This window comes from Pavona decussata, unplaced genomic scaffold (genome assembly GCF_977016875.1).
Source record: "Pavona decussata unplaced genomic scaffold, jaPavDecu1.1 SCAFFOLD_84, whole genome shotgun sequence".
NCBI lineage: Eukaryota > Metazoa > Cnidaria > Anthozoa > Scleractinia > Agariciidae > Pavona > Pavona decussata.
In genome coordinates, this window is record NW_028145502.1 from 2287347 (window position 1) to 2314372 (window position 27026).

Sequence of the window (27026 nt, forward strand, 5' to 3'; positions counted from 1 at the left end):
AAACGTAACAATTATTAACCCCCAAACGTAAAAAAACTAACCTCTAAACGTAAGAATCACTAACCTCCAAACGTAAGAAAACTAACCCCCAAACGTAAGAATAACTAACCCTCATAGGTAAGAAAACAAAGCCCTCAACGCAAGAATCCCTAACCCCCAAACGTAAGAATTACTGACCCCCAAACGTAAAAAAACTAACCATCAAACGTAAAAATTACTAACTCCCAAACGTAAGAAAACAAAACCCCCAAACGTAATAAAACTAACCACCAATCGTAAGCATCCTTAACCCCCAAACGTAAAAAAACTAACCCCAAAACGTAAGTAAAGTAACTCCTAAACGTAAGAATAACTAACCGTAAAACGTAAGAAAACTAACCCCCAAACGTAACAATTACTAACCCCCAAAGGTAAGAAAACTAACCCCCAAAAGTAATAATCCCTAACCCCCAAACGTAAAAAAACTAACCCCCAAACGTAAGAAAACTTACCCCTAAACGTAAGAGTTACCAACCCCTAAAAATAAGAAAACTAAGCCTAAAACGTAAGAATCCTCAACCCCCAAACGTAAGAAAACTAACCCTTAAAAATAAGAATTACCAGCCGCTAAACCTTAAAAAACTAATCCCCAAACGTAAAAATGCCTAACCCCCAAACGTAAGAAAACTAACCACTAAATGTAAGTATCCCTAACCCCCAAAACTAAGAAAACTAACCCCCAAACGTAAGAATTACAAACCCCAAACGTAAGAAAACCAACCCCCAAACGTAAGAATACCTAACCCCAAAACGTAAGAAAACTAACCCCAAAACGTTAGAAAAGTAACCCTCAAACATAAGAATTACTAACCCCTAAACGTAAGAAAACTAACCCCCAAACGTAAGAATCCCTAACCTCCAAATCTAAAAAACAAACTAACTCTCAAATGTAATAATTACTAACCCCTAAACGTAAAAAAGGAACCCCTTAAAGTAAGAATCCTTAACCCCTAAACGTAAGAATTACTAACTCCCAAACGTAAGAAAACTAACCTCCAAACATAAGAATCTCTCTAACCTCCAAACGTAAAAAAACTAACCACTAAACTGCGTAAGAATTACTAACCCCTAAACGTAAGAAAATTAACCCCCAAACGTAAGAATGCCTAACCCCCAAGCGTAAGAAAACTAACCCCTAAACGTAAGAACTACTAGCCTCTAGACGTAAGAAAATTAATCCCCAAACGTAAGAATGACTAACCCCCAAACGTAAGAAAACTAACCCCCAATCGTAAAAATTAGTAACAGCTAAACGTAAGAATCCCCAACCCCTAAACGTAGAAATATCAACGACCAAACGAAAGAAAACTAACCCCTAAACGTAAGAAGTATTACCCCCAAACGTAGAGAATCTAACCCCAAAACGTAAAAAATAGCAACCCCCAAACGTAAGAATCCTTAACCTCCTCACGTAAGAATCCTTAACCCTTTAAACCTAAGAAAACTAACCACTAAAAGTAAGAATTACTAACCCCCAAATGTAAGAAAACTAACCCCCAAACGTAAGAATCACTAACCCCTAAATGTAATAAAACTAACCCCCAAGCGTAAGAATCCCTAACCCCCAAACGTAAGAAAAGTAACCCCCTCCTTGCCATCTGTATTTTCTAAAGTGCTCGCAGCTCGGAAGAAAAATTTGTCAACTTCTCGTGCTCGCAAAAATAAACACACTGCTCGTATGCTCGCAAAGACCATTCGATACCCCTGTGGTATCTTATGGTTTTGGGAATGATGGAAATGCAGTTTAAATAACTAACTCTTCTTAACGAAACTGAGCGTGCGCGCGGACGTTCAACCAAGTATAAAGGAGACGTAATCGTGCAGGCTACTAAACGAGACCATACCTTGATTGCTTGCATACTACTTGGTAACCACGTGGTAACAGCTTGGTAAATGAATGAATCAAAACCACAGCGCAAGATGTGACCTTCTCGAAGACATTTCCTCGTATGCAAGTAGCTGTCTTGGAGAGAAAACAACCAAAGCAGGCTATTCCGATGACAATTTTTTCTCTCTTACGGGCGCAAATTCCGTGTAAAGTAATTGACAGGAACACTGCAGGTTATCGGTGTGTTCGTGTATGATAACTGTCAACTGGATTGGCGGGAATTAAACTTCTTTGTCATCCTCAAACTTGTTAATGTGAATGTCTCTACTGTTCACAACCGAAGAAAGAAATTCTAATAGCTTGGGTATTCACGTAATCGTCGAAGATTGATAGATCTTCTCGACAGACCTCGATGATGCAAGATCTGAAGGTCGCCTTAGCTTGTGGCAAAATGAATAACTTGTCAATCCGAATACTGCTTAATTTGACTATATAATTTGCTATAGACTTTATTCTTTCCACATGTCTCAGAACCGAGCTATTTTCTGTTATTGGAATTGCAACAATTAACAAATTTATGCAAAAAAGTTGTCACACGATGATTCGGCGACAGTTTACAAAAGAAGCCATGAAGCTTGTCAGTAGAATGGCAGCATAGTTAGTGGGTATGATGGCAGGTATTACGATTGACTGAAACAGGGGAATAATTATAATGACAAAAGGCAGAAAGTGAACACTGAAGAAACGACTTAAATTAATGATGAAAAATATAGAATAAAGAAATGTGATTTAATGCAGGCATTTATCCGCGCCTTTCTTTTTGAAAGGCCGGAGTTCAGTTAGTTGCTTGTTGCCAGACCTTCATAAAGGGTGTCCACCCGACTCTGTATTGGACGTGAATTCTGCCTATAAATTGGGAGGGACGGGAACCGATTTACAAGGGAAACTCCATGGGAACTTAGTTGGGGCGATTTCAGTGAGATCGACTTGTCTATGTAATATGAACCATAACATTCCGTTAGATGGATCCACTGGTGTCGTTCCCAATCTAACAGAAATCACTTACTTTCAAACCAAGATCTGAACAAACTCGAAAGTGTCAACTACACATGGGCAGAGCGAAAAACTTGTCTTCAATTATTAACTGTTCCAAACGAAGGAAATAGGTAAGTAAAAAGGGACTGATTTGCGAGGTAGAAACTGCACGAGATAGAGCTTTTAGTATAAAGGGATGTGTCATGGATTAGGCTGGACAGTTAAAGACATTTAAGTTATCCATTTCCACCAGATCAAGATTTGAGGTATTTTCTCCTTAAAACTCTCTCTTTGGGACAATAAATTTAGGCTCTGAAATGTTGACTTGTAAGACATTAATATTATTGATTAGCTTTCCAATTATTGACTCGCTCTCCTCTCAGCTCTTGCATAGCTGCTACAGCTGTGCCGGAATTTCGATTCTTATTTCTTAGAGTTACACTACCATTTGTGTTCTTGTGAGTAAGGAGGGTAACGTCATCATACAGCTCGATAAGCGCGATTAGGCATGGGAACGAGGAACAAGGGTGTGTGCGCATGTGCGTTGACAGGGGAGCACAAGAAAAACGGAAGCAAGGCGTTCTAAAGTACACCGCCTAATCTTGGGTCGTTCAAAAAGAACTGATGACGACAATAGATTTCATGTTCAGATAAAATTTTATTCAAGTCCATTGCAGGAAAGAAAATACATAGATGAAATGATATACCATACTTTCTTTGAGGGTTACTCCACATTCTGAGCCAGATCACTTGCGTCTAAAATCAAAACAAAGTATAAAAATAACAGTTACTGTATTTGCCGAACAACGGCCGTCACTCAAATGGTAAAATGCATGTAAGTGAATTTGCCATTCGCGATGTTGTTGGAAGGAATGGGAAAAAGTAACTTTACTTTCTCGTAGTTTCGTCCCATAATACCCAGCGCATCCTACAAGTTCTCCATTTCGGTTTAGTGCCTCACCCTAAAATAAAATCAAACAAGTTTGTCTTCATTCTCCTTGACCACAGGTTAATTCGCACTTTATATATTAGCACAGAATTCAAGAAATGTGTGCTACTCTGATCGCTACTGGAGAAGTGGAGTACGTTTTCTTTTATAGCCAGGAGAGGTTAGAAGACCGTTTTTTAACGGCAGTAAATAACATCTTCCACTTATATGACCAAAGAGGAAAGAAACGCCCAAATATACGTTAATTAGGGGTTCCATTTTTTGTCAACCTTGTTCCCTGTGTCTTCGCGTTACAATGGCGGACGACGGCGAAGAAGCCCGCACACGCTGCAAGATATCCCACGAAAATCAAGGTGTGTCACGTGACGAAATACTCAACGATTCGTCCGTATCGACGTAGTCCACCATTTTGAATATTGCGAGACCCTGGGGACGAGGTTGATTATTTTCTCAGGACTCTAAACTTGTCTTCTGGTATGAGAAGAAAATATCAAGTGGTTTTTCAATAAGCATAGGGAAAACTTGGAAAGAGAGGTTGCAGTCCATTTCCATACCAGGCATCCGGAGCCAAAGGAAATCAATTCTATTTCTGTGTACTAATTGAAGACAAAACTGAACCATTATTTTAACCTTTCCATTGATACATGTTTTTTGACTGTTCAAAGAAGGGAGACACGAAAAATAGGTAATAGAGTCATCTTCATACATTGATGACTTTGTAGGGAGGGGATGGTAAGCACACGGAATCACAATAATCTTACTTTTTTCAACATCAAAAAGGTGGGTATCATGAATGACGTCACATTGAGCTAGTTGCCACGAAAATGAATTTTTTTTCTAGCTTAACCCATGAGGAAACTTCATTTGGACATGCATCCACTTATGTCCAGAAATGCACCCAACTCTGAATTTGGGTACTTCATATTAAACAAAACCTTTTTGTCATTTTCAAATGATTTCATGTTTGACAGAATAGGCCATTTTCATGATGACGTCATTTTACTACAACTACCAGAATTCATTTCGTTTTCCTTTTCAAATTCAAATTTTTTAATCCCAGTGGACAGCAAAGTACAATAGCTCTAATTAGCATGAGAAAACAAAAACCAGAAGGATTCCGGTAGTTGTAGTAAAATGACGCCATGGACATCTTGTGGTGTCTATCATACAGTTCATGCATCTCTATATTTCCATGCATCTCCTGACTCGTAGCCCGCATAGCAGTAATATGGAGTTTTAGCAACGACGAGGGACACAACTCTGCACGTGCATTACACTTTTTGGTACATTTCTTTGCCGTCACTGCACGACTAGGACGTGAAATTTCCCGATGGGACGCTTTATGGAGGACGTAAACACACCACGACGACTTTTCGTTTCTCTTTCTAAAGTTATGTGTGGCCTCCAAGAATTCCACCCCAGGAAATTTCACCTACTTTTGGCATTTAAAGCGAGTTGGAATAATCACGAGGATGTTTCAAAAAACGCAAATTCATTTTAATAGTGACGTTTTCGTTGCCGTCGCGGTCGTCGTTACTAAAGCTCCTTAATTTTCTGAATACAATAATACATGTCTCACACTTAGTCCTAAACAACCAATCATTGTCACGCATTTTATATTTTAAATCTTCTTTGTAACGATCCTTTTATGTTTCTCACTTTTCTTTTTCGTTCAGCCCCCGAGGAAGGTTTGTATTGCAAACCGAAATATCGGGCAAAAAAAATTTGTTTTTTTAAAAAACAAATATATTTCAGTTATTCTAGCTTTTGTTGTTTGCTCTCTCAAGCTTGTCACCTCCGCCGTTGGGATCAGTCTGCCGTTAATATTTTCTATTTTTAATTTTCTGAGCCGGGGTGAGAAGAAGAAAGGAAGCTCTTCCTCTCTTACGTACCCCTCCCCTCACTACACAAAATTCTCTCCGTTAATTGCCTCCTCAGAACCCCCTCAAAGTAAGCCCCTGGTATTATATTCGGAATTGGGCTCGATTTCCGCCGCTCCGTCGGGTCCGGCTTTCCTCATTTTACCGAACAACGGCTGGTAATCGAGCCTCATTCGGAATTTGACAGTATACACAGCTATTTCGACAAAGGTTGTCCAAAAGAGTGTTAAAGCGTACACGACAATGCCGAAAGGTAGTCTGGGAAATATCCAATAAATTTCAATCAAAGCTCAGAATCAATAATGCGTCGACCGCACAGCGAAGACTTGAGATGGCGGGCAATATGGATTCTGAGCGTTGATTGAAATTGATTGGGTATTTCCCAGACTATCTTTCAGCATTGTCGCGTAGGCTTTTGCGCTTGTTTTGGACAACCTATGTCGAAACATAGACTAAGACTAGAAGCTTACGTTTCTCAAGGATAGTTGAACGAGCAATACACGCGAGTCCGCGCAAAAATCGCCCCCACCCTCTCCTCACGGGAGAGAGTTTTCGCGCTTGCATGCGTGCTACCCTCGCTCTGTTATCCCTGAGAAAAGAGACTAGTCCTAGTCTAATACAACTGTTACTCACAATTTGAATCGGACTTAAGCGCAGACAAGACCAAGGGAAGAAAGGGAAGTGGTAAATTAATCTAACTTTTGCAGTTCTCTGTTGGCTTCTGTGATTCGTTTCCTCCGCAGGTCTCAGTGATTGTATGGACTCCTCTCTACATTCGCGTCGCTAATGAAATCCAGACTTAAGAAAAACTTAACACTAGTCTATTACACACTCGTGATTTGGGTTGTCAACCAAGAGTGAAAAGCGCAACCTCCTGGGGGGAGGGGGGGGGGGGGGGCGCAAAAGCCGGAAATGGCGTCTTTACCCACAAGGTATCAGATAGAGGGCTACGAATACAACATGAACGGTTATCCATCGATTTTCCTCTTCCTTTACGCGTCTCTCATCGCTTGTTTCCGTTTGTATCACTACATATTCCACGTTGGTACTAATGACAATAATCCGCGACATATAACACGACTAGAAAAGGCCAGGAAAAGCATACTCTTGTGATGAAAAATGAGGATTAAACCAAATGTTTGGAGGATACGTGAAGTTCAGTGCATTCGGGAGAAGCTTAGTTATTGGTATCCCAATATGCAGACTATTATTGGTATCAGGGGAGATGGGGCATCAGAGAACCCTGGTGCACGGGCAGGCGCGGGTAGGAAATCCCTTAAAGGGAACCTCCACTCTGACAAAAAATTGACGGTTAAGTGTTGGAAATAGTGTCTAAATTCTAAATTTTAGTCTAAAACGTAGAGATGACATTCAAATGTGTTAAAAATTAGATATGATTATCGACTACTTTCGCTTTTAGATTTCTTGGGCGCAGCCAGTTTGAATTTTATGACGTGTAACGGTTGCCGCTATTGTTATTCAGCAGAAGTTCTTTTGTGTGAGACAACTGAGCAACTGTCATGAAATCCAAGATGCCAGCGCCCGGGAAATTTAAAAGCGAAAATAGGCGATGATCAAATCATGTTTTGTCCGACACTGAAATACTGTTTCCATGTTTTCCAACGAAATTTCAAAGTAGATTGTATTTTCAACAGTTTAACATTAATATGTTTCGAGAATGGAGGCTTCCTCCCGGTGCAACTCACGATATTGGCATCCGACGGGCCACTTTGAAATCGAGCAGGTTTCTGGGTCCACCATATGAAAGATTAAGTTAAAATTAGTGATTTTGCTAAGTTTGGAGACTTTCAGTTCAATAGTGACCAGGTTATCAACCTTTAAACATGGTTCAACATCCAAAAATATGATGTCACTACTTTAGTGTATACTGACAATAATTATGTCAAACTTTGTGTTCTTGAACAAGATCAGATGAAATTCCCAAACACCTTTTCTCGCATAAAGATTCTGCTTATTACTTCTTTAAACTGAGGTAAATGTGTTGTAAGATTCAGTTCTAAGAGCAACAATGCAGTTATAGACGACTTCATGAATAACCATTTATATGTCCAAATAAACTAGTTAGGATATCACAACAAATGACAGCACACTAATTCATGACCGGTATGAAACCTCCACCCTTAATTTTCTAGAACGTTTGCATGAACCTTTTGCACAAATTAGGCATACAGATTCTTTCGCTATGAAATTGAGAACTAAACAGCAAAGAAAACAGGCTTAGTGCCTAAAGAAACTGTGGTGCTCTAGTGATGGGGAGTGGAATGAGTATTTAGTTTTTATAAACAGCAAAGAACCTGTCACGAGGTGTTGACGTGTCTATTTGAGAGAGAGCTAGATTGGAGCAGTAGTGAACGCACTCCTCCATCAACATGCTAAAAGTTTGACTCCTCGGGTCGGTGCTATACGAGGGTTGAGTTTTTTGCTGGTTTGAGCTTCACTTAACCTGTTAAACTGCAAACGTGACCAAAATCTAATTTCACCTGACGATATCACTGCTTTTTCAAATATACAGTCCACGAGAATCAAACAAACGATCACCAAAGATAATCAAGTCTTGATGTAATGTTTAAAACACGAGCAAGAGTGTTTTATCGGGTTTAAAACCACGAGGCGTAGCCGAGCGGTATTAGACCCGACAAAACACGTGCTGCGAGTTTTTTGAACGGCTTCAAAAACATTCCTGAGAGCTATTCAAGAGAGAGAGCTACATTCAAGAGAGCTATTATGCTTTTGTGAACGTTGGAAATTAGTGTATGAGAAAAACATTAAAGACCGCATACTAATAAGGAGGAGGTTTTATCGGGTTTTAAAACCACTGCACGTTATGTTTTATCTACTATTTGATAGGTCAGTGGGCTTATGAATTATTAAAAAGTTTTTGAAATGGATATTTAGGGGCTCACCTGCACGAAATGCTGATTTGCTGTGAAAATATCATGATGTTAAAAGTATGAGTATAATGTAAATTAATATTTTCCTGTGTTGTCAAAGAATTAAGTCAATGACAATGACCTCATGGAAAGCTTTACATTTCACTTATTTTAATATTGATAAATGTTGAATATCTACAGTCATCTCACATAGTTTTAACCATTTTAAGGACGGTGCCTACTAATATCGAAGTATTTTTGTGCGGTTTATGACTATGCGGGAAAAGCAGATCTTAGCAAGGCCTATTGGAATCCAAAACGAAAATTGGGGGTAGCCACGCATTTTTCAGAGATAATTAAGCAATAATATCTCTAAAAAGTGCCCAAATATGAAGCAATGTATGGGATTTTTTCCCCAAATTGAAGCTTAATTATCTCTGAAAAATGCGTGGTTACCCCCAATTTTCTTTTGAGATACCAAAAGCGTTTGCTAAGTTCTGCTTTCTCCGCATAGTATTAAACCGCGCAAAAATATTCCTGTATTAGTAGGCACCACCCATAGGAAACCCGAGTATCTCGCGATGCGCAGAACGTACGCGCAGTAACAATAGTAGGCACCGTCCTTAAGTTGATTACATGTACAGTGTACATTTAACATCAGACATGTAAATGATACATAAGTGAATAATGACTGCATGTACACAAATAAAACTTCTAAGATAATCATGTCTGGAATAAGAGAACTATCATTCATGCTATCAACAAATAAAGCCCCAGCTAAAAGATCATTTCCGTCCAACATCGTGTTGGACAAACATATTTTACTGTTTAGCCACTTCTCTCAACATTGCATTTAAATAGTGTTCAACATTTTCAACTACTGGTCAACATTTTGTGCCACAAACAAAATAATGTTCAATTGTTCGGCCACCTATGCCCAACAAAGCTTGCGCATGCCGGAACAAGAAACTTGTGCAATGTCTCAACTAGTCCTGTGCACAAAAGGATGTGAGGGCTCACTTTGTATGATGTTCGATGGAACACTGTTTGCTCATTTAGCAACCAAACGTTTCATAAGACAAACACGATGGTGGATAATAGTTTAGTTATATGATCATTTAATCTGGGCTTTACACAAGAGCGTATTATAAATCTCAGTATTTCATGATGCTGCGACTAAGTATGATGATGACCTTACATGCATGATATCATCCAGTATTACCCTGTGCCATTACATGAAAATGTATTGAAATAATTAGTTTACTTATTCTTCATGCACAGATGTTCAGTCATGGCTTAAACACTGTAGATTGTAGATCATGACACATGATTTTGAGGGCAGCCTCAGTTGTCAACGCTGCTACAACTCTACGTTCACTTCCATGTTAGAACAGTTTTCATTTTTGTATCAAATTAAAGAAATCTGTTACATGGTTTTACATGACTATCATCTACATATTGTTTAAAAAAACACAGGAGCCATTTCCTCACACGATTGCGTAAGGGGATTTTACAGCTGTGTGTTTAGTGACCTGGCTTTGGATTGGAAAACAAGGCTGGGGGTGACCTTGTTTTGATAGAAACCTCTCTGCTTTTCATATGTAAATCATGCTGTGCTTATGCTAACTCGTTCCATTTACATGTACATATGAAAAGCAGTGAAGTTTGTATCAAAACAAGGTCACCTCGAGCCTTGCTCGACAACACACAACTGTAAAATGGCTAAAAACCAAAACAATGATATACTTAGAGTTATGATTGGCTACCTGTGTTATTGGCATCGTGCCTGTGATAATAACTTTGGTTATCAGATTTTATGACACTCAGTCAAAAACTGCTCTATCACATGGCCAATCGGAATCCATAAAGCTTTTCCTTGAACAAAGCAGTTGTGCTATAAACACTGCCGAGGGTAAATAAAAGTTATTAATTATTAATTGAATTAATTAATTAATTGATTAAAGACTATAAAGGATGAACTTTTCACCAAAACATGACAGTAGGCTTTGATGATACTCTGATGAATTAAGTTTTGTAAAATGACTAAACAGCTCACACAACAAAACAAATGGGCATAAATTATTGAAGTTTTAAGACCACATAGCTACAGGTCTCTATACTGTAGGACCTTGAGTACATGTACGCGGGAGCCTAAGGGGAACTCATTTGCAATGCAGCAGTCAATCACAACAGCCATAAATATTTGCTTTATAGTTAGCAATCAATATTGAAACTATTAAGAACAAAACATACCCTAAAACTTATTTCTACTCATGATCTTAATAGGTTACATGAAAACGGAAGCAAGGGCTACATGGCAATACATAATTATAAGTGTGTGTATGAAGGAGAATAATTATTCATGTCACCACTCCACACGTGCTGTTCCTAGTATCGCAGACGTTTATTGGCATCATAGTAGGCTGGTGGTCCCTGTTGTCCGTACTGCCCAGCGTCGCCATCGGCTGCTCTCTTCTGACTCATCTGTGAAGGTCCCCCTGGTGCAACCTTAAAGTGTATACAACAGAACTTTTTAATTTGCTTGATCACATCTTCATGTTGTTTATCGGAAAAAATTCTAACCAATTTTTCTTCCTCGCATTTGAGGCATACAAAAGTGTCAGATTTCACTTCTGGTTGGGTACAATACCGCGCAAGATGGGAGACACAGGAATGCTAGACTCATGATTTCTCTATTCCTGGGATTGTTGATTACTCAGAATGAAACAACTGGAGAATATCTAGAAATCAGGATGTCATATTTTGGTAAATAAATGCATCATCAAGACAAAATTGTTCCATTAGCAACAAGGCAAACAATGAAGGCTATTTCGGTCTTTCATAAGCTAGCTCTATGCAACTATGGATGTTTATGCACTTATCATTGGCTTTCCCGGGGGTTGACCCCCTGGACACCCCCGGGAAACCCCCGCGAACATGCGGGGAATTGTACATTTCTGACAATATTTTGGGCCCGCGGGGTGGGGACATTGTTTAGTTTTGGAAACGAAGGCTTCAGACCCCAGGGATGCACCCCCGGGATTTGGTCATCATTGGTCAGCGGTACATGGCATGTTAAAATGGGGATGACAGAGCTGCGCAACTCCCACTGTGTGTCCATTGTGTTGATAAAAGCCTTTTCAGTTTTGCTTTTACAAGTATGTCTTTCAGCGATTTTCCTTTTGTATAAGAGATTCTTCCCTAGATGAAAATGTGATGCGAGTGCTCTGCTTCACGGTGTTTGTCTTGATCATGTGGGGGAATTCTCAAATATACTGAATGGAGGGTGTCTTACTGATCATTCTGAGCCATAAGGATTAGTTTTTGATATGCCATTGTGTATGCTAGCTCTGTGGCATTTGTTAAGGCTTATCGGCTTGGATTGACTGCGAGATTTCAGGTAGCACTAAATAAATGTTATCTGTGAAGATACAGGATCCGTGGATTTCTTAACTCGTGAATTTATGCTTATGCTATTGTATCTCACTGCGGGAAGTTCGCTAGCCTCCCACTCAGACGTCCTAAGGGGTTCGTCACGCGTTTCCTTCCCCACGAACGGAAGGAAACGCGTGGGGAAGGAAACACGTGACGAACCCCTGAGGACGTCTGCGTGGGAGGCTAGAAGATTGCAGGAAGTTTGTAATCACGGATATGAGTGTCTAACAGATCCTCGTCTATACTCTATAGTGCTATAGCTTGTTGCGCTGTCTTTTAGTTCTTTGAGTTGCTTTTATTTGAAAAACAGCTATTGTGTTCTTAGAGCTGACATGTACCTCCATTATTTTGTGGCTTAGCTTGCATCCGCAGCAGATATTTAAAGTTAAGACAGGCAACTGTCTTGTGAGTCTCTAGGATGCTAGCGAAAAATGAAGGTATTCTGGCTCCTAAGCCCCTGGGAAGGGGGATTTGGCGTGACTTTTATGCCCTATTCCCCGGGGATTTAGAAGGTTTTTGTTTGATCGTTAAAACAAATCCCCGGGGTGTCCCGGGGGTCAACCCCCGGGAAAGCCAATGATAAGTGCATTACTTACAAGCTGTGTCGGCTGCTGACTGTTGTAAACAACCGGTGGTGCAGAATGCTGCGGTGCGACACTGGCATTGGGATACACAGCGTGCTCATTGCTGGATACTGCCGCCATGGTAGGATATGCTTGTGGAGCAGCTGCTGGGGCTGTCTCCATCAATGAAGGGTACATGCCGGGCTGCTGCTGCTGGAACAGAACAGGTTTTGCAACGAAATAAGCACAAGGACACTTTACTACCAATGAAAGTCCTGTAATGGAATCATCCCACAATATACATTCAAGTAATAATGTCAAACATGAAGAAGAGTGAGAACGATGGCACAGGCATACTCCGAAAAAAATCCGAGTGCTCCTTTCAGGAGTCGAATCTAGGACCTTCTGATTACTAGTTCGGATGCTCTACCACTGAGCTACAGGAGACTTGTGGGATATACGACCATTTAACTAGGTTCGTGGGACAAACATCCTGCATACTGCTAGGATTGGAATGTCAATGTGTGGCATATGCACAATGCAAATATTGTGATGGAATATGTTGAGCCTTGTGAATAAATGAGAATGATGAGTGTTTCCAATTTCCAAACATCGAAAAGTGGGTTGAAAATGAGCCACAGCCAAGATTTTTAACCAACTTTGAGGTGTTTGGAAATTGGATGAAACACTCTTTTGAGTGTTTGATAAAGCTTTTCAAACCATTAGTAATTCTTGGAGAAATTCAAAGCCAAAGTTCACCAAATTTGATGATAATTAAGATCACATTTCCAAACCTCCTTCACGGCAGTGATTTCCTATGTTTTCTCTTTATGAATTATTAATGAGTTTGAGAATGTACGTAAAATAAATGCCATATCAGACCTGTGGCTGTTGATAATACATCACTGCTTCTGTTCCGGGTGTCGCTCCCTGCTGTGGTTGGTACTGTATGCTACCAGTCTGGACGGTGGCTACTTGTTGGGATGAAGCTACCAAGTCCCCTTGAGGCCACTGACTTGCTCCTAAAGATGCCGCTGGGGACAAACAAATCGCCTTTAGATTAATTAATTTATTTACTTTAAGGACAGCGCCTAATAATAAAGAAGTTTTTTTGTGCGGTTTATGACTATGCGGGAAAAGCAGATCTTAGCAAGGCCTATTGGAATCCAAAAAGAAAATTGGGGGTAACCACGCTTTTTTTAAAGATAATTAAGCAACAATATTTCTAAAAAGTGCCAAAATATAAAGCAATGTATGGGATTTTTTTTTCTAAATTGAAGCTTAATTATCTCTGAAAAATGCATGGTTATCCCTAATTTTCTTTTGGGATACCAAGAGCACATGCTACGTTCTGTTTTCTCCGTATAGTTCTAAACCGCGCAAAAATTTTTCTGTATTAGCAGGCACCACCCATAGGAAACCCGAGTATCTCGAGATGCGTAGAACGTATGTGCAGTAACAAAAGTAGGCACCGTTGTTAACACTAAACCATAAATGAAAACTAGAAATTCAAAAATTAAGATGATTCGACATTTCAATGTACATGTTATAGCTAACATCATTATCAAGAAGTTGTGAAGGTCAGCAATAGACTTCAAAATGAACAATAAGAATTAATAAGTAAAACAAGCTGCAATCCTGTGCATGGAAAGCCTATTCAAATAAATACTTCCAAAGTGATTTTAACTACAAAAAATACCTTGTAAAGGTGGGTTTTGTGTAAGCTGCGGGGTGGACACTGGTGCAGTGCCGACAGCAGGGGCTACCTGTTGGTACCACTGGTACTGTGGGGCCTGTGGGGTCACCATGGGAATTCCAGACGGCTGGGATGCCGACACCTGTGTCTGCATTACATTGGCTGGTTGAACCCCAACTGGTAACTGGACTATAGACTGTGGAGCAGCGGGCTGCCCTGCGGTGGTATACTGAGGCTGTAATGACAAAAAGGGGGTACATTGTATTTGAAACAGTTGCTATGGGTTTTCTAAATCTTCAATCATGGGCTTACTCTTTTGAGACTATTCTTGAAAAAGGAATGCTTGGAATATTTGTAATCATATTCTTGTGGAACCTATTCTGTTTTCGAAATACATGTACTGAACGTACAGAATAGCATTCAGTTTATTCTGCCTTTTACAGCAGAATGAACAGAATAACGTGAATGTGCTTTTGCGAAAAATTTTGTGGGAAAATCGTGAGCAGCTCACAGACCAGTAAAAACAATGCAGCATTGTGAAAGTGACCTCTGGATGTTGGGCACAGACTGTTCCAAGTGCTGATTTTCAGATGACTTCCATGAATAGAATGCCATTTACATGTATTTACCTTACCTAATCCACTTTTTTCCTACATGACTACTGATGCCAAGCTTGCTATTTCAAGTTGAAATGTCTCAGACATTTTGCCCTTTGTTTCTTCAAAGAGCTCCAGATTGTCACAAATACATACATGCACAGAACATGTACCTAAAACAAGAAGTAATACAACAAAGGAATAATTATGTTACCATTTGGTATGGCTGGGTTTCTTGTGGAGCATAAAATCCAGTTTGTTGGGTTACATCTGATGAAAATACAACATAACCAGAGCTAACTGCTGCACTGCCTGTTGGATCACCCTGTGCCTAGGATAAGGACAATTCAAAGGAGTTACAATAGAAGAGGTATGTCCTTGACGTGTTCGTGCTTGGTTGTTATTAATAGACACTTCTCCAAAATGGCGGCAACAGATTTAAATGAGTTAAAATTTAACTGAATAAAAAACTAATACCAGCACTGGAAAGAGCACCTTTACTTTAGTAACCTTGCAAAGTTTGAGCATATTAGGTGTTATATCAGCTTAGGAAATGTAAGATGAAATTTGACAAATTTACAGACGTTTGTATGACGGGGGGTATATGTCATATCCACAGCCATAAACTTTGCAGGGTTACTAGATGTAAATCTAGTGCTGGTATACATTTTTAATTTTAACTTATTTGAATTTTTGGCCGCCATTTTGAAGAAGGGTCTATTGTGGAAGGGTCAATTACGTGTACATTGCACAGTAACAAAGAGTTATCATTTGCCTTGCAACATTAAGAACATGGTGTTTTGACTGCTTATTGTAAACCTGAAGTTACCGCACAATGCTCAAGGTCAAGTAGTCACAAGTTGCAATTTAGGTCTACACATATAATGTAAGACTTTTCTACTGTACATGTAAGTCATTTGCAGGGACAACAGTTAGTGTTGATCATTTGCAACAATTTATTGTCATAACCAGACAGCTCTGACACTTAACTTGTTGACCTATATCTTGTTAAACATTAGCAGAAAGCACTCCAAACAGTAACAATCTTAGGTGGCTGTTATCTTTTGTATTTATATTAATTTTAATAACAGATCATATTGCTTACAACTGGCTGCATCCCAGGTATACCATAGGGGGCTGCACTAAGATCAGCCTGACCAGCTACAGCAGTGGCACCCGGAGTCATGCCATGGTTTGCCGCTAGAACACCAGCCTGGTACTGAGCTGGGTCCTGAGGTACTGCCGGTGGGACCATTCCCTGCCCTGGCACTGCACCAGGGGCTGCGGCATACAGCACCTGACTGTTAGGAACTTGTTGCTGGGTTGGTACTAGGAGTGACGGCTGTGCTTGTGGAATAACAGCAGGCTGTGTTGGAGCTGCGGCAGGCAAAGCACCGGTGTATGCAGCAACTGGAGCAGCAGGGACTGGCTGAACTTGCATCTGTTGTTAGCAAAAAACAGTCACATCTTATCACAGTACTGGAATTCTAATTAAGGGCTTTTGTTCCTGTTCCATTATACTGACTAACACTGCCAAGAGCGAATGGGCATAAAACAGAGAGTGCTGAATAAGCAAGGGAATGACCTACCATTTGAGGTACCCCTGCTCTTGGTCCTGGCTGAGGCTGAGAAGGAACCATCATTCCTTGTGGCTGCTGCGCAGGGGGCAACATCCCCTCCTGTGGCTGTGCCATGGGTTGGACAGTCTGACCATACAGTCCTGGGTCAACAGCTGGGGGGAAGCCCCCGGCTGGCTCACCCATCAATGTAGGCAAGGTGTCACCTGTATACTGCTGGGCAGGTTCAGCAGCAACTGGAACTGCCTGAGGGAAATAATTATATCAAGGGACCATCTTAGTTGTCAATCACAAAGACACCTCTCTGAGGATTCCCCCAAAGGGTGTTCAGTTTAACATTGCAGAATACGTAAAGCGTAAGATGGCAAAATGTCACATGTACAAATGACACAAAAATTAATTTCAAATGCATCATGGAACCCTCATGATTCTCATTTTTTAGCGAAAAAAAAAGTGCTCCCATCTGGCCAGTTGTAGCTTGGTTCACAAAGCATCATTCAGCAATCAAACCTTGGGGTTGGTAGTAGTTTCAAATCCAATCAAGATCAAAGAGTTTTTCTTTACTTTGTTGGGACCACATTTCCTTACTACTCGACTAAGAGCAAGGCTCAGTAGGAAATTAAGTGGTCTCCTTCCAGCACTAAAATTTAAACTGCACACATAATTCTCGGAGTTCTCAGTTGATTAATCAACCTGTTAGTTTTTTCTTTGCCAAACCACAGGGTGCTTCACTCTAGATCTCTAAAGCATACCTGCATGTGCATCTGATCAGGAGGGTAAGCAGTCGCATCAAGCTGCTCTCCAAAGTCCATTAATGGCCGTGGTTGTGTGGGTGGGCCTCTGGGTGCCATGGGCCTTGCACCTGGTGGGCCTCCAACACCTACTCCAACAAAGCCCCTAGGACCTGGGAACACCAACCAACAAAACAATACAGGTTAAATTCAATTAACTTGAAATATTTCTGACTTCATTCTAGGTTAAGCCTCTCCCATTTGATTTGATAAAACTTGAAAAGCATTCTTAAGATGCATTTTAAATCACAGTCATCAAAGACCTGTGATGCAATGTCTTAGGGTTGAGTCCAACACACAAATGGCAATGTATAAGGCTGCAGTATTAACAGGTATTACGGAACTCTACAATTGAACCCGTTAGGAGACAATTTAATTTTGTTGCATTCAACGTAGAAAGAATGCACTCCTAATACAGATTGGAGTCGGGATTGCATGGGAAAGCCAACATTGATTGCAGTGAATGAATGGATCTTGGGACGCGTATCTGGCAATCCCTGCAGATTTTGCATGGGTGGTCATCACTCAGACTTGGCAAAGGAGAGAGAGCCTGGGATTGTGATCATCAAATGCACTTCCTCAATCGAATTGTTGATTATTACTATTATTAACCTTTTTCTGATAGGTAGGTTGAATATTCACAACCTACCATTCGATTGATAGATAGCTGCATGTTACTTACATGAAGCACAATCAGAGAAACATCATTCAGTAGTTACATTTCTTTAAATCAGCCAATGTTGCTAATTATTTGCTCCTTTATAGTGCAGCGATTTTATGAATGCTTCTTCTTCTTCCTATACTGGAGAGTTAAAAATTGTCACAATTTTCTTCGCACATAGGCTTGCTTACCTCCAGGATGTCTGATCAAAGGCCTCGGTCCTGGGGGCCTCCCCAGAAGGGGTCTGGGCCCATGACCAAGCAGAGCCCCTCTTGGACCACCAGGGGAGGGCCCTCGTAGTCTGCCCATCATGGGCCTTCGTCCCTATAGATATAAACAAGCTGTTTACAAGAGAGACAATATTACATATACTGTTCAAGGAAAGTTTGGGAGCAATCATTTCATAGAGTCGTTAAAGATGAAGTGACTATTTAAGGTAAAGCTAATTTTTAAGGAATGAGTAGCCTGCACCACAGATAGAATCAACTGCAAATTAGCCCCCAAATCCTTGTTTGATTGGTCTGGTTATAGCCAATTAGATTGAAGGGGATTTCAAAAGTGACTTCTGGTATTTTGTTTCCTTCGTTGGGAGTCTAGAACAAGGAGTTTAGCGCTAATTTGCAGACGGCATTTACCAACATTTGATTCCCTCCCCAGTACAGGCTATTAATGAGTGAACGAGAAACAATAAGAACCCTGCAGTTGAACTAACAATGTCAAGCTGTTCTACTCACTGGTGGTCCATGTCTCATAAGCGGTCTTGGTGATTTTCCTAAATGACCTCTCGGCATCTGCTGCCACGGCTCTGATCCCATAAGAGGACGCGGGGCCATAAGAGGACGTGGTCCCCTGGCACCTATCATGTCTGCACCTTGGGGTGCATGAGGGTTTGGACCTCTTGGTCGAGGACCAAATGGGCCATGCTGATGGCCTCCCTAAAGAGGAAACACAAAACAATTACTTAATAATAGGGTTCAGTTGTAGGCGGAAAGACAAACAGCATAATAATGCAGCTACAACCAGCAGTGATAATTTGTTGTTACAGTACCGTGCAAATGTAAATTGACAGTCTCAGCTTGAAACTCGATCCTCGATCCTTGACGCTATCCAGAATCGTGTATCAAGGTTCAAAGCTTGAGTTTCAAGACGCTCAAAGAATTTTTCGAGGATCTCGATATCATATTTCGAGTAAAAAATTAATTTCTCAAACCTCAAACAATAAAAGAGAACAAAAGCGATTTTTGTATGGCTAGAGCTTGCATGTAGCCTTTTCTTAGTTAGGTCAGAAGTTGAAGTAAATCAAATCAACGCACTGCAAAGGCTTTGCGTTCCTTGCATTATCCCATTTGATGTTGTTTAGAAACTTAAACACACTGTAAAAGACTTTTGTGTTCCTTATGCTATCCAAAAATACACAGTGGGAAGGAGGGCAGTAGTTACATGTACCTCGTATGAATTATTGCAATAACGTACCATGAATAATATTGTCTGGATGAGCAAACTACACATGCAAAATGGTTTCACTTTTCAGATACAACACGTCCTCACCTCACCGGTAACTGTTATGTCAAATAAATTTGAAAGTGATAACTGATTTACTGTTTGTTAAAGTAATAAATTAAAAGTCCTTGATACTTTACAAAAGACATGTCCATACCCCACTAGGGTTATGATGGCTGCCCAGGATGCTGAAGCCTGTTCTTCCTGGTGTCCCATAAGCGACACGAATGTGAGAGTCTTCAAGCAGTGCTCCATTATGTGCCTTTTGTCCTCTTTCGGCTTCTTCAGCCGTCATATAATCAACAAATGCAAATCCTCGAGAAATACCCTGGTTGTTTACAGCAACCTTGAAGAAAATAACACAAAGTACAGTGATGCCATTGTAAAATCAGCTAACACCATTGCTAAGGCCACCCCTGTAAAATGCTTCGTGATTATTTGTGATTTTTTGTGTTATTATTTGAAGCTCAAAAAATTCATGGGGTCATTACTGAGACTTAATAAATAAAAGACCTCATTGTAAACCTTGCCCTTCTGACACAATTATACTGTACAGTGTAGCTCTAATAAAGATTACTGTGCAAAATACCTGAGCAAATGTCACTGTCCCACTCTGGCCGAACAAATCTCTCAACATTTCCGCATTTGTGAAGTCCCGAGGAAGACGGTCCACAAACAACGTTTTCGAATGCAAATCTTCGTAAGTCAGCAAATTAGCTTCAGCAAAATCAACTCTCAATATCCGTCCTCCAACATATTTCGATGCTTTGCTCATAAGTTGCTGTTTTGCTTGGGTAGCCGATTCCCGGTTGATATAGTCTACAAACCCAAAACCCTTGCTTTCCCCTGTAAAAACACTCCGCACTAGAAATAATCTCTCTATTGGTCCAAATGGGCTCATTAAATTCCTAAACTGCTCCTCTGTGAAGTCAAATGGAAGATTGCCGACAAATAAAAGGCTGTCAGGTGGTGCCAGAGACACTCCGACGACATATCCATTAAGACTCTGGCCATTGAGAGAATTAATGGCACTGATGGCTTGGTCTGGAGTTCCAAGGAGTATGAATACTGCGAAGAGAGATGATACTATGTCAATCACATTTATTCCACATCACTTAAATATGCTTTTTGAAGACGTTTACAGTACATGTAATAAATCTCTATGAAATGTTTTGGTGTATACTGTACAGTGCATGTGTAGTATTGCTGGGTACATGTACCTGTACTACTGCTTGACTTTAACCCCTAATATCAAACAACAAATTCTCCTATCTCATCCCCATACTTTTCTTATAAAACTACTGTGGAGAAGTTATTAAAATATCAAGAAAATTCACCTTGGTTCATCATATCATTAATTCTCATGACCTCAAGTATTGAATATGTATTGATGTTACAAGGAGAAATTTGATGCTGATCACTGTTAGTGCTTAAAAGTTTTTAATAATAATTTTTTTATTACTTATTATTTGAGACAGAAAACAGCAAATCTCATGCAAAATATGTAGAGATACATGTACTAATCAACTAGGCTTGATTTCCACCTTTCACTTGGGTCTAGTTTTCTTCCCAAGAAGAGAAGCTGGTAATTGAAACCAATCAACAAACTAGCCTAGAACTCATGAAAAATATTAATTTGTGACATATACATTTTTATATTACCTGAATTCTTGTCAATTCTGAGATCGATGACATCAAAGCCTTGAAGGAAATTTTGTTTTAAATCCTATGAAACAAATGATTGATTAGTTTTCAAGGACTAAATAATATTATTCTTTCAATTCATCTACAAATTTATGTAGAAAACTACATGCACATGTAGCATTGCTCTCCACTGTTCTCTTTAAATTCTATGAATATCTGAGTTGTGTGGTTCAAGAAAATTTGCCAACCTATTCCCACCATGGAGGGAATAAATTTTCACTCAGGGACCCCCACCCCAAACCTGCAATGATTTTCCATTACACATTTGAACATTTGAATTTTCAGACAAAAAACCAAAAATCTCTACTGCTCATGATTGTACTGTATCTCAGAATTGACTTCCATTTATGTATGATTCTTTCAATTCCAAGGATCAATTGCCATTCTAGACAAAATTCTACTGATCAATTTGTTGGTAAATGATCCTGTTTTAGTATAAATCTACTAGTGTTCTATCACGAATACTGTTCTCTTATTGGCTACTCTACTCACTATCTATTCTGTTGTAGATAGTGAGTAGAACAAGCAGCCAGACAGTGTGTGGTTGTCAACAAAATACCGGCTGCTTCTTTGCATTTTCGACGGGTCTGTGAAGAGGATTTTAAATGACTAGTAGTTTCATACTAAAACAATTAGATTATTTGCTCTCAATTTCTATGCGTGATAGTTAATTCGGGCTTTGCCCTCATGTATCACGCGATTTCAAGCTCATAATCTAATTGTTAACTATCTAGACCATAGCTCTCTGACCCCACCCCCACCACTACTACTACCACCCCCCCCCCCCCTCCCCGCCAACCTAAATATGTTTCTGCATGTGTTCGTGTACAACGGCCACAAATGCACATGTTCTCCTTTCAGGCATTTTATCCAGGTTGGGAGATCTATCTACTGCTTAGTAAGTCCTCGTAATCAGGAATGCATTTTACCTTTTATTTTCCATAAAGATGTTTCAGTGGTAAGTTTACGGGTATAGAATTGCCGATCGGTTTTAAACCACAATGGCGTCAAAAAAGTGATAACATTGTGTTATTAGTACATTATTTACTGGAATGATTATTAACTTACCTCTAAATCTACATCATCTGAGACGTTGGTGATCAGGATCCATCGTCGCTTCTCAAACTCTGCTCTTGAATTCAAGATTAACTCTTCAACGTTGTTTTTTACGTCGGCAGCGGTCCCATTCATAACTAGTCCAGCTCCCTACTGCAGTTTGCACACTCAACAGTTCGGAACAGTTGCAGTGACAAGGTAACATGAACGATCTAGACCTAGTTTTGACTCGATTTATTCTCTGATGCGGCCGTGTTTTAGCCAAAACAGCTGAGTTTGTGCACGCTCTGACAATAGCGAGGAAGGATGTATCCCACAATTCCTTTGATCCTTCTCCGATTTTACCCGATGTATACCCGATGTTGTCCCGATGTTACCCCGATGTTATGCGAACCGTTTACTTCGGCAATTTAACTAAATATTCATGAAATTTTTGAAACAACAACCATCAAAAGCCTACCAACAGGTGTTGAAGACAAATGCAGGAAAATTGCTAATGAAGCGTTTTTCCGCGCGTATTTCGCGCTCCCTCGCGTGTCGGTCGAGATTCGAACACTTACGCTTAAAATAATAATTATATCTCACGCTTGGCTTTGCAATATTCAGAGTGAGTTTGAGTCTCAGCAGGCCGGAGCGTCTGGTCTTAGTGGAGGGTGTGATACAGACAGTCTGGAATGATATGAAAACGAACGCCCTTCGACCGCCCATTTCCTCTCGTCTCGCACTAACTCGCGCGAGACTCCCGCTGTTTCAATCAGCTGTCCCTCACACTCACACCCATTCAGCTGAACCGTCACAATGTTGGTTGGGAGCGCAATTGCGGTTGGTCTCATCGTCGGAGCTGCTGTTGTTTGCATCATCATTTTTAGTGTCCAGACTTACATGGTTTTTACGGGGAAGATATCAGACAAAGACAGACGATATGATAATATGTACCCTCACGGATTCGTACCCGTCTTCTAAGTACACAAGGCGACAAAGTTGATTGCGCAGCTCACGTTCAAATGTTTACGTTGTGTTTTTCACCGTACAAAGGGGCACAAGAGTGTGTGGCTTGGAACGGAATCATTTCCTAATCAGCAACACAGATCGAAGAAAGCTGAAAGTGGAACCAGTTGGCTGTGACGTTTTAGAAATTTGTAGGAACACTCCGTAATGAATGCTTTGTTACAAGAAGATTAGGATCGCCGATAGGCAGGAAGTTCATGGGATTTATTATCATCGGATTTTTGTAGATGCCAGTCACATCAAACTGAAAAACTATGACATTAGTATAGAACTGTACAAAGTGTCACTGAAGTTTATTTTTTTTACCATCGTAAGCTGCGGCGCAATCAATATATTGAAAATACTACAAAGGTAGCTTGCATATTGATTAGAACATCCTTGCATATGAATGATAAGGGTGATCGCAATGATTAAAAACATGATCTCAACACAAACCGATCTTAACCGGTGAAACTGCGCAATGTATTACAGAAGCACACCGCATACATCCGGCTAAAGTTCTCGGAGTTCAAATGTTTTAGCCTGCAGATTTTACGAGTTTCTGAACTTAAACGTCAAATACCTCAAGCTCGATGAATTTTCATGACAATATTATTGATCTCTCTGAATAATAAGTTATCGTTTTCCTCGTCGCTGTCGCCATCTGCCACTTGAAGTGCTACTTTTTGTACCTCGGGCTCCACCCATATGGGCCGTGGGTCGCTTTCTATGCTCTTTCTAATGAAGTAGTTTAGCAGCTTGTAGTAGAAATACGCCAGTGTTCCAGTACAAGCCACGGTAACAACACTGATAATTAACCATCCAAGCATACTTTGTCCTCGGCATTATCATGCAGCGCTTCAGGTCCGATGAAAACTATGAGAAAATTGAATAAGGCCAGCACTACCTCACCCCACACGCGTATCCGAATGGGAACAACCGCTCAGTCCCGATAAGTCAGAAAAAGTCCAGCCAATAGTTGAAATTCCTTGAAGCGGGACAGCATTTCAGCATCTCGTGATGGTTGAATGGGATTTACGGATGAGTTACTAGCTGATTAATTTTTCAGTGTTTATGAATAAATAAATGATAAACCAATTCTTTTAGTTTCATACTTGGCCCTCAATTTTCAAACTAGTACGTGAAATGAATTCTTTCATGAAATATTTTTAGGCCGAGCTCGAGCTGAGGAAAAATAATTTTATTTTCTGAACAGAACTTGGATTAGCACACTTATTAAAATGTGTTGTATTTCTAAGGAAATATAAGGTCTCTTCAGTATCGAAATCCAAAAATACTTCTTCTGCCTCCAGCCAACGCGCGCGTCGTCAGCTTTCCATTTATTCCTATTTTCACTCACCAGGACAAGGAATCATTCAGGGACAACCTGAACGAGAATATTTAAGCAAAAAATACTTCAGAAATTATCTCCTGAATAGCCTGAGAAGCAAGCGGTTCAATTCCGTGGGGTATGGGGTCCGTGCGTTTTTCGCTTTTTGAGCGCGCGGAGATTGGGACACTAGAGCGCCAAAAATGAAGGAAGGGGCGGAGGGGGCACAAAACCCCAAGAAAACGCTGGCTTAATTCGCGATCGCGAGATATCTCCTGTGTTTCCAGGTCGTCTTCTGGCTAGCCTACAGTTTGTCCTGTTTGGGTGCTTAAGTTGCAAATTTTTTTGGCAGAAAGTTTTAGAAAATTTACGGAATCTTATTCCTCGAATTTCGAGTTGTTCTAACATTTACTAAAATGCTAGCTAGGTGGGGGAATTATTCCGCCCTTTTAACAACATATTTGCCTCTCCGAAAACGAAGGAATTAGTTTTGCAGTGATAACAAATCCTGAGTTGGCATTTTCGTGAAGAAAACTTTAGATTTTCTTAATCGGAACTAAATCCGAATTTCTTAGGCGATTAAGGAGGCTTTTTCTTTCAAACAGGCTTTGAGCGCAGTGAACTCCGTTGGGCGGCCTAAATTCCATTCATAGACACTGCTGATGCCATGGTGTTTTAGTGATTTATTGCAACACTCAAATTTTTCCTAAGTGGAGTAGGCAGAGGATTATTTTATTGGTTAGCTTGGAAGGTGAGGACAGTGGACACTTTCGTGTTCGCTTGTTTAGTAGCGAGTTTCCCCGGTGCAGCCAGCAGCCTGAAGGATGGCTCTGCTAGAAATTTGCCTCATCGTCTGCGGTGTGCTGATAGTTACAGTCATAAACATTTTTGTGGTGAAAAAATATATTCGCGACAAGGAACACGTCGATGGGAAAACAAGGCTAGTATACCAGCCAGCGGAACAGGACAATATGGGTCATTTGTATTACTGAGGAATTTTGAACTCTTTTGCTGATCAGGGCTCGCGCTTTGGGGTCTGATTGAAGATGTTAGTTTTCGCTTCCTTTCCCGCGGCTTTTCCACTGAGAGGGATGTTGTTTGTTGCGTTATTTTCATAATTTATATAGCAAAGATGGGAGCTGAATGTATGTCACTATAAAACTGCTGAGGTACTGGAGCCACGATCACAGAAAGGAACCTCCCTTGGACAACATGGCGAAGTGGCCCGATCATCGGCTCACCGCGGTCCAGCTCGTTTTAAGTAAAATATTATCGGACGTACCGTGATATGGCAAACGAACTCGGCTGATAGAAAGCTTTCAAAGCTTATCATTCCTTCCTGTTCATGACGTTGACCAGGAGACATTTGGCATCACAGAATTTGAGTGCCGAGATCAGCGATTGCTTCAACAGAGTGATGGCAACACAGGATGCTTGATTCAGATCGTGGTTTTTTTTCTTGATACTTGAGTATTTCACGAAATATCCGTAATTATGGGTAGTTGTTAAACAAGCTGTGGTGTAAATAATTGTCCATATTTTATCTTGTCAACACACTGAAGAAAGCATAACTGGGAAATTCCCCGTCCTATATACAAAATATAGAAGAAAAGATAAATCAATTATTTTGTACTTTATAGGGAAAAAATTGAAGGAATTTTACATCGATCCAGGTAATATCGGGCTCAGAAATAAATTAAATAAATTAAAAATGCACATATTATGTTTTCAACCTGATTGTTTATTTATAATTTTTAAGTAGTATTTTTGATTGGAACGTTTTGGTTACTAATTATCCTCTCTTGTTCAGTAATCTATTAAATACCGTCGATAAGCGCTTTATTCAGCTGCTTTCACAGTTCTAGTCTCCGAGAGCGAAAGAACAACAGCAGAGTTCTTAAACGGATGAAATTTTTGAATTTAACTGCGGACTGAATGTCTCGACTTTCAAACAATAGCGTCGCTTCGTATATTTATACTCTGTACCGTGTTTGTTGAAGTCTTGTTGAATCAGTTATCGTCCCGAATTTATCATGTTTGGCGCGATTCAGTCAGAGGATGTTTTCTATTACTTTTAAAACAATTGGTCTTTTCATTTATGACTCTGAATTATGCTCACCAAAAGTTAGCTCTCTCTTCCAAGTCAAACTGGTTTATTGTACACTTTCACGCCTTAAAAGCACCCACCAAAGCACCAAAGCCTTATTATTCAATTCGCTGTCTTGTCGCAAACTTTCGTGCATGCGCCGTACTGCGTATTAATTCCACGTTCTCCTCCTCTCGAAGGAGCTCTGATCTAACAGATTTGTGAACGAGAAAATGAAAGGCTAAACCACTTTTTCCTGGTCAAAGGTGCATACTGGATAGATTTAGAAAACGCACGTAAAACAAAATTATAATAAATACAATAAACTGAAGAAAATTAGCTTCATATTTTTTCCCAATTTGAAAGTGGGCGTGTTGCTTGCGGGATTTTCTGGAAAGCCTGATGGAAAGCTGTATTAACAG

At 40.1% G+C, this 27026-nt stretch overlaps 1 protein-coding gene across 2 annotated transcripts; it reads right to left on the reverse strand.

Annotated features, from left to right (window-relative positions):
* Window positions 1-8773: 8773 nt before the first annotated feature.
* LOC146475403 (uncharacterized) lies at window positions 8774-22525 on the reverse strand. Of its 2 annotated transcripts, none has more exons than XM_085115817.1 (15): window positions 22214-22525; window positions 21104-21167; window positions 20031-20509; window positions 19599-19787; window positions 18676-18876; window positions 18133-18265; window positions 17242-17393; window positions 16502-16735; window positions 16018-16353; window positions 15127-15243; window positions 14320-14551; window positions 13503-13654; window positions 12654-12830; window positions 9259-11130; window positions 8774-8860 (listed from the first exon to the last, which is right to left on the reverse strand). In XM_085115817.1, the coding sequence occupies exons 1-14, from the start codon at window positions 22334-22336 to the stop codon at window positions 11011-11013; spliced, it is 2709 nt and encodes a 902-aa protein (XP_084971943.1). In that variant the 5' UTR covers window positions 22337-22525; the 3' UTR covers window positions 8774-8860; window positions 9259-11010. The 2 variants fall into 2 exon arrangements, with proteins under 2 accessions (XP_084971943.1, XP_084971942.1); XM_085115816.1 differs by having other exon boundaries at window positions 12654-12833; window positions 22214-22521.
* Between the last annotated feature and the right edge of the window lie 4501 nt (window positions 22526-27026).

Bases quoted from the DNA above. Each gene is read 5' to 3' on its own strand.
- LOC146475403 (XM_085115816.1), bottom strand. From the start codon at position 22,336: ATGAATGGGACCGCTGCCGACGTAAAAAACAACGTTGAAGAGTTAATC. The intron at 16,354-16,501 runs GTAGGTCATTCC...TGCTAACAACAG, and splicing joins GAGCAGGGGTACCTCAAATG to ATGCAAGTTCAGCCAGTCCC. The intron at 13,655-14,319 runs GTATTTTTTGTA...GTTTGTCCCCAG, and splicing joins ACAAAACCCACCTTTACAAG to CGGCATCTTTAGGAGCAAGT.